Genomic DNA, 11,310 nt, shown 5'->3' on the forward strand with positions numbered 1-11,310 from the left:
ATAAAAAGGCACATTTGTCTTGTAGTAAATAAAAAGGGCGACCTGGAGCCAATCCTGCAATTTCCCCACAAGTGAAAGAGTTGACATGCTGAAAACCCAACCCCTGCATGGGGGTCTGGGGAGATTCTCCCCCAGGAGATTTTTTGAAATACTAACATAAAATACACATTCTGGTACTCTCTTGAGAAGAAAAATAAATAAATCTATTACTACACCACATATTTAAAAAAATGAATGCCATTTTAGTTTTTTGATACTTTGTTCTGAAAGCTGAACCTGCTGCTCCTCACAGAGAGAAGAGGGAAGAGGCTGTGTGAATTACTTTACATTGTGGATAAGGGTGGATAGCCCCCATTGTTCTGTGTGTCAAAATGAAAGACAGCCCACACACCTATCAATCATCAAACCGTGGGGTCTTATTTCATTACGTGTTGATTTGTATCGCTGTATATAGAGCAGAGATGGACTACAGCAAAAGTATTCTCCGTCGGGACTTCCTGCAACAACACCACGCCGTTATCTTGATTCTGATTGGCCAGAAGTAATTATCACAGATGTTTTATTGAGAAGACGATCACTACGTGACAAAAGTTTTCAAAACCGTTTCTAGTCTTCGGTATTTCCAGACAAGTGGCTACTAAAATCAATCTTACTAACTACTGTCTGTGCAATTTAATCGGCACGAGTTGGCGGACTTTATTTTGCTTACTTTAACATCATTTTTCATGGTGGGGCTAAGCCATTTCTATGGCTGTAGCCTACCCCAGCCATACCCTGGCGTCGCCACTGTTCACCTCTATCAGACTTTTTCAATAAGCACATGTTGTCCAGTTCGTTAGCCTTGCAGATTTTCTCTTTTATATATTGTATTTTTAATGTTGAGGAGAATAATCCATTAACCTTATGCGTCGAAACCAGTCCAGCACACACAGGGCAAAACACGAGCATATGGTCACATTTTACATTCATTTTATTGGCAAATAATCTAAAATCCTTCATTTGTCGCACAGCAGGGTATGTAGGCTACAGTTGCAGCAAAGGGAAAGTGAGGATAAAAAGATACAATTGTAATGAGTGGATTAACATATTAAAGAATCAAGCCGTTATTCAAATAAAAAAACACATCCATGATTTAAAACAAAGTGGCAGCATTATAAAATAACTAAAGTTAATACATAATAATGTAAATATAATTGAAAACCATATTCCATCAGTACCTGAATGTGGACATTTTAATAAACTTTAAAGGTGGTGGATTTAATAAACATTTTAACACGTTTTATTTTTGGGAATATGTCCCATTCACAAGAAGAAATGCATTCAAGACTAAATGTTGACCAACCACATTTTGACATAGAATATGGCACTATTACAAATATAACATATTAGAAGGATATCAAAACAAAATTTGATAAATATTTTACTTGATTTATACCTTATTTATACCTGCTGTTGGCTGTGTGTGGTGATGAAAAGCTGGTTCGAAGGGCCCCCAGTGTATGTTTGCCTAGAGCCCCCACAGAGGCCGGCCGCAGTATCTCGGCATTTTTTGGACACAGCGAGAAAAGCTCCTAGAATCCCAATACCAATACCAGCAGCTATTGAGGCAGGGATCCAACCGCTGTTCTCTTTCTGCAACAGAGAGAGGGGGACAAAAGCAATCAGACAGCTATATGGCACTAAGGGGCTCCTAAAGGATCATGAACATTTTTTTTATCTGGATAACCAGTGACAAAAAAATACTGTGGGAGTCACAGACATGAATTGATAGATCAAGGCAGACTGTCCTTAAAATGAAGTCTGAGTTCGAAATATATCTCTAATAATGTAGGCTTTGCTCTGTCATTTCCCCACATAAACACAACAGTCTGCAATGAAACGGTTGTCTCCTGTGTGCTCCACTTCCTCCTTGGCGCACCGGTAACTATCTCGAAAGAAAAAGTCAGGATTTAGTATTTCATTAAAAACAAGTCGGGATAACAGGTTAGCCTACGTGCGCACAAGATGCTATCTCTTTTAGTTTCCATGTCCCTTTAAGGGCTCCGTACACAACCCAGTATACAGCGTCATATCTACGATTGATCTACAAACTGTATTTTATGATCAATTTTTGTAGTGTTTTACTCACGCATGGTGGCTGAGGGGCGTTTCTCTCCTCTTCTCTATTCAGTGGGCATTTGCATTGGATGTTTCCAGCATTTAGTTCTGGGTAAAACTGAGTGACAGGTTTGTTGAGAGGGCATTGTGATCCAGGAAACACTTTAAATCCTGGGCTCACTATGCTCAGTTCCCATTCGAGCTCTTCCAAGGTCTTGGTCTGCAGATATTCTTCACCATCCGGGATGTTTGGGCCCCAGTGGGCACTTGATATCCACCCTTTCTCATGTTTACTGTAGCAGCAGAACGCAGACCAGAGCATGGACGGGACATTAATGTTGTTTGAAATGATGTTGTTGCCTGGCTGGGCTCCAATGACCAAAAAGCCTTCTTTGATATTGTTGCTGTCAATGCAATATTCGTCCATAACGCATTTGATGCAGCTCTCCATTTTGCTCCATCTTCCCTTGTTGAATGGACCATTCTGTGGAACAATGTTGGTGAGGGTGAAGGTAGACTTCTTATCATCTTCGCTGGAGGCGTAAGAGCTTGGAAATAAATGCCCTTTATCGAACCCTTGGTTGGCGTAATTCTTTTTCGAAGCCTGCTTTCTGTAGTTAATTTTCCATGAAAGCTTCATGTTGTCATTGTTACCAATGTTCTCAAGCTGTAACACACACACACACACACACACACACACACACACACACACACACACACACACACACACACACACACACATTTATTTTTCCAAGAAATACAGAACAATAGTATAGTTGTGAATGATTAACTGGTACACAAAAAGCATACCTGGGGTTCTATTTTCCAAATGGCAGCAGGTCTTACGCTGTTTGTCCCGATGTACTTGGAAGCAGAAAACACTGGGATCTTGTTTTTCGTGTCATAGAGCGTCACAAAACGTCTAATGTCAAGGAAAGTCTGGCAAATGGGTTTGTATCTGTTCTGGTCCAGGATGTTTCCTCCCTCTAGGATTCCTGGGACATTCGGTGGAGTTTCGTTAAGGAGAAACTCTGCACATTGTGACATTGAATCCACCACTTTGGATCCAGTGGGAACGATGGACAGGAGGAGGAGGAGAGCAGCGAGGGGCGGGATGCTCCACTTCTTCAGTAATGCCATCGCCAAACACTAGGGTCAAAAGACAGAATGATGAAACATTACATGGCTGTAGAAATGGACCGCAGAAATTCAACTCCTTAAAGAGGCCCTTTCATGCTTTTGGGGGGTTTCTCCTTCCCGTAGATTCAAGATTCAAGGCTTTATTGTCAGTGCACATTAGCCAAAGTGTAGATATGGCATTGAAAAACGGAAGTCATAGGGTCATCCAACAGAGTAACATGAATATATATAGGACATAGAACAGATAAAACAGTGCAAGAGAATGTTTTGTGATGTGCAAGGAAATAGAAATAGAAATAGTGCAAGAAGAGTCTATATACAAGTAAATGGAATAATGGTATATTGGATAAATAATTTGCAAGATGCAAACAGATGAATGTTTATGGATGTTCTTATATAGGTGTTTGTAAATGGTCTCACAGTTCACAGTCTAATATTCCCAATGGTTACTGATGAAAGACGCAGTGGTTTCCACCTGTTGGGCGAATCTGTTGATTCAGGGGCACATCCTATAAGTAAGCTTTATTACTTGGGAAACAAACAATGTAGCTTTGGTCGGTAAAATAAAGCACTTTTGAGCATTAAAACATGTCACAGTAGAAGCACAAAATAATAAAACATTAATAATAAATGAATCAGCTCTGAAAGGCGATCTTTAAAGAAATACAGAAGTATGAGTTCAAGTGGTCAAGTGTAAGGGTCAGAGGAACAGTCAACTGGGACATTTCTATGAAAGAGAAATGAAAGTAAATGCTTAGAATTTAGATCCAGTATTGATTCTGAGAATTGTTTTCAAGACAATTCCCAGGGGGGATAATCTAAAGCAGGAAAACAATTATATCAAGTATTGAAGATAGCATCTGGTATTCAAAACTAAGCGACTACTTCTAATTGATTACCTTAAACTTAAATACAAATGTTCTAACAATATAAAACAAACCTTGCCTTGCATGCATATTGACATCTTCTATGGAAAACTCAACATTTGAAAATAATATTTGAAAATAAATAAGTACATACAATAGAATAATAAAACAAAGCATAAAAAGGGATTTAGAAATAAAGAAAATTCTTACCCGATGCTGTATTCGTTAAGCGCGATTGGTCCTTCTGTTCACACAGCAGTAGAAACAAGACAGTTCCTCAAATGTGAACTGAGCGTAAGGAAGAAGTCTGTTTTATGTTTCTGCTGTGCATGAAAGTGGGGGTACTCTTAGGTTTCAACTTGTTCAACTTTTGAAGCCGATAGATGCTCGTGATGCTTGCAAAGCCATGCCATGCTCCTCACAATGCAGTTCGGCGAAGATTAAAAATCTTCTACGTCAGGGGTTCCCAACCTTTTTCACCCAGGGCCCCCCTAAATGACTCCTGTTGGAATTTGCGACCCCCAAAAACTTTGAAACTTTAATTATCGCTGTTGCTGATCTGCCCCCCTGCCCGATCTGTACTGTGCATGTGCAAGATGGTCTGCCATACTGGACAACTCCGTACGGCAACCCAACTAGGACACTTGACACAGTGGCGTTTGGCAAAGCACAAAAAGAAAATGGATTTAACTTCTGTTTGGCAGTTATCATACTGAATAAATATTTACTGTGAATGTATGCAAAAATGTATGGCATATAGCTGTCTAACAGAAGTTAAATCTATGTCTCACTTATTCTGACAATGTACTTAACCCCAAATAAAAGAACCCAATAAAAAGAGTTGTTAAATAAAAGTGAAGTCACGTTGTCATAACAATAACTCATCTCTCCCGGTTTTTTTGTGTTCTTTTTCTGCTTTGCCAAACGCCACTGTGTGAAGTGTCCTATTACAGTTGCCGTATGTAGTTGTCCAGTATGGCGGACCATCTCGCACATGCGCAGTACAGATCGGGCAGGGGGGCAGATCGGGTAGTGACAGCCGTGCCTGGTAACAGCGGAAAGTTTAAAAGTCTCAAAAATGCTACAACTACTGTCACAAACTGGATGAATGTGAAGTATTTCCTTAAAGGAGGATGAAAGCGTAATGAAGGAGCACTATTGGAGTGACTTTATTGGTTATTGGACTCAGGATTAATGAATTTGGATGCCCGCTGTATCAAGAAATTAAAGGACGGCGCAAGTGGAAACAATTCACAAAGGGATTCAACTGTTTAAAACACATGCTCAAAGTAAGCCGGATTTTGGCGATGTGTTTATGTGGATTAAAAAATCGTAAATAATCTACAAAATGGAGGAGACCGATCTGATCGGAGCAACTGTGACAAATAATCCAACTGAAACCGGCACTTTACGCGCAGAAGAAACATTTATATTAAAGAAAAAACGATACATTTCTGTCTTTGTATGCTTTTATTAGCTACTAACTTGCAAATGTATGCATCATATTTATTTCAAATGTCGAAGAACAGGACACTTCAAAAGAATATACTATGTCTCATAAATAAATGGTAATATGGTTGCATAGGCCTATATAAAAAATAAAAAAAAACTGGCATATTAAACAGGTAAATCAAATGCTTGTCTGCCATGGAACAGGTAGCAGAGAGAAGACGAGGTTCAAGTAGGTTCATTAATGTGAACCTTGGGCTTGCACGCCGGCAGCCAGGGATGGAATGTCCGGTGTAATGTGAGTGACAGCCAGTCTAAAGTCGTTGTGAACGTCCAGTGTGTTGCGTGCTTTTGTCTTGATGGCAACAAGTGCGCTGAAGGCTGTTTCTGATAGATATGTCGTACTGAATGGGAGTATAATCCTGATTGTGGCATGCAGTGTGATCTTTGGAGCGAGGCTTGGTCCTTTGAGAATCCCAAACTTTTTGAATCCTTTTTCCTGGAAGTATTTCTTTGACAGCGAGTCAGCTTGGATGTCGGTGAGCTCATCTTTGCAATCCAGGTATTCCACATCCTCAACTTTGGCAATAAAGGGATCTAAAACCCACAATTCCTTGGAGACATACTCGTCTATGTCAGCGAACCGTGATTGCATTTCCGTTTGCAGTGCGTTCATATGGCGGATGAACTCGCGACGTACAGACACAGGCACCGTTTCAGGATTGTTTTGGGATTGTTTCAGCAGTAGTGGAAACTGTTGCAGCTCCCCCCTCTCCATTTTCCCGACCCTGTACTCCAGTTTGCGCACAAATGCATCATTGGAGAATGTTGGACTCCACGCCTTGCAGACGCTTGTTTGTTTCATTGTAGAGACTAAAGGTGTCGGCCAGTTATGCTGTTTTAATCCAGAATGACTCAATCACTTGCTCTGACAGTGCGCGGTTACGAGTTTGTAGGAACTCTTCAATTTTTTCATTCAGTTCTACAAAGTGTGCCAGCACTCGGCCGCGTGAGAGCCAGCGCACCTCGGTGTGCAGGAGGAGGGTTTGGTGCGCTTCATCCTCGCACAAGTCTGCGAATAGACGCTTGTTGGTGGGGCGACCTTTGATGAAATTGACTATTTTAATAACAGTTGAGAGTGTTTCGCTGAGGTCTTCTGACAGTTTCTTGCTGGCCAGGGCCTGGCGATGTATCACACAGTGAAATATTGTGCAGTGTGGGGCCTTTTCTTTCAAGCGACTGTTAAATCTCTTGTTTTTCCCCATCATTGAGGCAGCTCCGTCTGTGCAACATGCAACTAAATTCTCATAGGGAAGCTTGTGGGATGAGAGGTAAGAATCCACTGCAGTAAAAATTTCCTGGGTTGACTGACATAAGAATGTCCTGCTTCAAATCTTCCCCATCGATATATTGCACAAAAACGATCAGCACAGCCTCGTCGGCTACAGTTGTGGTTTCATCAAGTTGTATGGCAAATGGCCCTTTCCAAGCTTTTCGAGCAGCTGCAACTCGCAGTTGTTTGCCATCTTCTCAATTCTGTCTTTCACCGTATTGTTTGACAGTGGTACAGTTTTTAGCTTCTCCGCCACCTGCGGGCCGCACAGTTTCTCAACCATCTTAATGCAAGCTGGCTTAATGAGCTGCTCGCCAATGTTGTGCGGTTTCTTTGCCTTTGCTATTAAAAGTGCACATTCAAAAGAGGCCTCGGTGGCCTTCTGTGCATCGCTGCCAGCCCTAACAAACGCTGTTCTAATATCCATTGGCTTGTTTGCCTTTGCAAGGTGTTGTTTCTTTATGAAAAAGTCCCGGTCACGCCCGACTGTTTCTGGGTGCATGGTCTGTTGGTGTCTCTTCATTTTGCTGGGTTTAATGCTTTCGTTGGCTAGCTTCTCTCTGCATATCACACACTCTGGGCGGGTTTTGTCCGTTCCCTCCATGAAACCGAAGTTAAGATAGCTCTCTAGGTAGGTCCTCATTTTCTTTTTGATTGCAGATGAGCTGTCATCTCCTTTACGTTTTTCTGACATTTTAAGACAAAAATATTCACCTTATGAAGTCGGTCGCTAGCTAGCAAGCGCAGCAAACTGTTATTATTATGAAAGCTGACACAGTAACGTCAATGTTGGCGCCAATCGGAGGAGTATCAGATGAATTTTTTGAATTTGAATTTTAGTTAATCAATTAATTTCTATATTTTATTGTAATGTAGACAAGGCTTTTAGCGCCAATCATGTATTGCGTTACAATATGTAAAAAAAAAAAGATATTTAAAAAAAAAAAATATGTACATTCTTTTTTTTTTTTTATTCTAAATATGATATTAGGCCTCAAATCATCTGAGGTCTGGCGGCCCCCCCTGCGATCTTTGGCGACCCCCCACCACTGTTCTACGTCACCCCCTTCAAGTGAATGAAGGGGGTCTCTCTCTCTCCTGACACACAGAGAGAGAGAGAGACACTCCTCCTCACACACAGAGAGAGAGAGACACTCCTCCTGACACACACAGAGAGAGACACTCATAGACATATAAAGAGTAGACGCCGCATCGACCGCTACTGCCTATTGGTGCTGACGAGCCGTCGGGCCGCCATCTTGGACCGATCCACGCTCCACTCAGTGTAATCTGTCTGGCAGGCGCAATGAAGTGTCAGCGCATTTAATCAATCATAACTCGCTGAATACAAAACTGATTTTCACGGGGCGGGGGTTTCTGCAAACGTCATATATGTAGGCATGATACCGGCAGTAGTCGAGTTGAGGGGGGATGGGGGGGGATGGCATCCCCCTTAGGTATTAAAATGGTCAAAACCATCCCCCTTATGAAACGGCCATCCCCCCTTCCCATCCCCTGTTATTTGATCAATTAATGTGGAAATATTGCCAATGTTTAATTTTCAACATTCTACATTTTATATGTGCACGTCACGTGCCCCTCGTCCACATTATTTTAGCCGCTAAAATACTGTGGACGAGGGGCTCGTGCACATATCACGATCACGAAATTGATGTCAAGTCAGTCAGCGTCAACGATAGCAGCGCAGCCTGTGCAAGCATCATGGCCAGTAAGCGACAAGGACAGCTTGACCTGAGGGACTACTTCGGCTTTAAGAGGACAAAAAGTACCACTGAAGGTAAGTCAAGAATACTTTTGATATGTCACCAAATGTGTAATCTCTGGACAGAGGCGATAACAACAGAGTTATAGTTTGGGAGCTTACGTTTTTTTTCTTGTTAACTAGCCTAACGCCAGGCAGCTAGTACTAGCTGCTATAGTAACCAACGTCAGGTTAGACCTTTCTTATATTCACAAAGTTAATGTCAGATTTGATTTCTTTTTCACATGGAATATCTCGCAGGGTTTCCCACAGCTCTTTACTGCTTAGGCGACCGCATAAGCAACACACTTAACTAGCCTAGACATGTTCAGTCGGGGAAAAAAATTAAATGTAATTTAGGATGAGGCAGAGCAAGCTAGTGTACAAGCAGAGACGACATGGGCAGAAGAACACAGAGAAGAACAGGTGTCGTTGACGGTTCCTGAAACAGCCGGTGAAGTTCAGTTAAGGATGGTAGATAGTCCAAGTTTGGGATTCTTCAGTATGAAAACTGGTTCCGAAAGAACCCATTTGAATTAAGGTTCCTGGAGGATCTTTAGGCTGATTTTGTGTATCAATTCGATGATCATGTATAGTGATTTAAGCACTTTGTTTGATAAGCTTTCCATTCATTTTAGTGAGATCATATAATATAAATTAAGTGTGAAAATTGCACCTTTAGTCACTGTGAGCGACCAAAATGTATTACTTAAAAAGCTTTAAATGTGATGCATGCCTCCGAATCGTGTGATAGCGGCTTCTGGTGGTTGAATGTCATCGCTCTTATTTTATTTGAAAAAAAAACACAACTTGACAGTAGGCCTACTTCACTGTCTGCTCATTCTAACAAAAACCATAATGCCGTTGTTTTCTTCATATAGAGGATAATCATGGCGAGGAAGCAGGAAGGAGAGCAGAGGAGACTAGAGCTGGAGAAGGAACAGGTTTGATATTTCTAAATAGACACTTTTCTTTTTCGAAGAGGGGGAAATGTAGCTAATCCTACCAAGGGGGGTTTTAACAGATTTTATGTTTTTGTGGTAGAAAAAAGAAGAGAGGAGGAGGCAGAAGCAGAGGAGCCTAGAGCTGGAGAAGGAACAGGTTTGATCATTCTAAATAGACACTTTTCTTTTTCGAAGAGGGGAAATGTATCTTACCAAGTGGGGTTTTAACATAGATTTTATGTTTTTGTGGTAGAAAAAAGAAGAGAGGAGGAGGCAGAAGCAGAGGAGCCTAGAGCTGGAGAAGGAACAAGTTTGATCATTCTAAATAGACACTTTTCTTTTTCGAAGAGGGGAAATGTATCTTACCAAGTGGGGTTTTAACATAGATTTTATGTTTTTGTGGTAGAAAAAAGAAGAGAGGAGGAGGCAGAAGCAGAGGAGCCTACAGCTGCAGAAGGAACAGGTTTGATCATTCTAAATAGACACTTTTCTTTTTCGAAGGGGGGAAATGTATCTTACCAAGTGGGGTTTTAACATAGATTTTATGTTTTTGTGGTAGAAAAAAGAAGAGAGGAGGAGGCAGAAGCAGGGCGAGATAGTGTCGATGATTCTGACCAAAATAACCAGGGAGATAATGAGCAAGATATCCCTGAATGCTGGACATCTACCAAGTTCAGGGAGAAAAACAAGTATTATCCATGGCTAATATGTCAAAGCAAAAAACTTGGCTGCCTAACCTGCCAGAAAATGAAAGTGGTTGGGCCAAGTACAGGTGGGAGCAGCCAGTTGCATATTGCTGAGGAGTGGTCCAACGTTAAGGTTACAGCCTATGGTACAAACCGAGCAGCACAGCTGCAGTCTCTTCGTAAGAATATACACAAGCATAAAATGTCAGACTATCACCAAGCAGCTGAGAAAACCATGGAAAAAGCAAAAGAAAAGACATTGGAAACATTGACTTCTGAAATGCAAAGGGATCACTTCTTAACTACTGATAGGGTATTTCGTACAGTTTACAAGATTGTGAAATCTGGAAGGCCTTTCACAGATCTACCGTCCGATATTGATCTGCAAGTCTTGAATGGACTAGACATGGGAAGAACTTTACATTCAGACTATTCCTGTGCAACAATCAGCCAACACATAGCAAATGAAATGCGAAAGAGAGTAGTTGGAAAGGTCCTTCAAAGTGGAACAAAACTTTCTGTTATGATAGATGAAGCTACAACTGACAGTAAAAAATCAGTATTGATCATTTATATTAGAGCGAGCTTAGGGATGAGTGAAGAGCCCCTAACATTCTTCTTGGATCTAGTTGAGCTTTCTGCTACCAATGCAGGTGAAATCTATCAAGCTCTAATGAAAAATCTGTCACATCATGGCTTCTCTGAAGCTATTCTGAGTGAACGCTTTGTTTGCTTTGCATCAGATGGAGCTTCTGTAATGCTTGGAAGTAAAGCAGGTGTTGCAACCAAAATCGTAGAAAAGTTTCCAAACGTAATGGTGTGGCACTGCATGAACCACCGTCTTGAGCTGAGTGTTGGAGATGCTGTTGAAGAAACTGTAGGGATGAATGACTTCCAGTTTTTCTTTGACAAAGTGTACAGTCTCTATCATGCATCGGCCAAAAACCGCCGTGAGCTCACTGAATGTTGTGAGGAACTTGCTTTACAGTGTCTGAACATAGGGAGAATTCTCAGCACTAGATGGGTGGCATCC

The 11,310-nt window shown here is 41.3% G+C and overlaps 1 protein-coding gene and 1 long non-coding RNA gene across 2 annotated transcripts; one reads left to right on the forward strand and one right to left on the reverse strand.

Annotated features, from left to right (window-relative positions):
- Window positions 1-752: 752 nt before the first annotated feature.
- LOC307033667 (endonuclease domain-containing 1 protein-like) lies at window positions 753-4,374 on the reverse strand. Its single transcript, XM_079672207.1, has 4 exons — window positions 4,314-4,374; window positions 2,908-3,246; window positions 2,129-2,764; window positions 753-1,632 (listed from the first exon to the last, which is right to left on the reverse strand). Exons 2-4 carry the CDS (start codon window positions 3,235-3,237, stop codon window positions 1,441-1,443), a joined length of 1,158 nt encoding a protein of 385 aa, XP_079528333.1. The 5' UTR covers window positions 3,238-3,246; window positions 4,314-4,374; the 3' UTR covers window positions 753-1,440.
- A 3,691-nt stretch (window positions 4,375-8,065) lies between these two features.
- Window positions 8,066-10,700, forward strand: LOC307033689. Its single transcript, XR_013806612.1, has 3 exons — window positions 8,066-8,683; window positions 9,529-9,591; window positions 9,692-10,700. It is a non-coding gene; the product is annotated as an uncharacterized lncRNA (long non-coding RNA).
- The last annotated feature ends 610 nt before the right edge of the window (window positions 10,701-11,310 follow it).

This window comes from Notothenia rossii, assembly GCF_949606895.1.
Source record: "Notothenia rossii genome assembly, chromosome: 3".
NCBI classification, from domain to species: domain Eukaryota; kingdom Metazoa; phylum Chordata; class Actinopteri; order Perciformes; family Nototheniidae; genus Notothenia; species Notothenia rossii.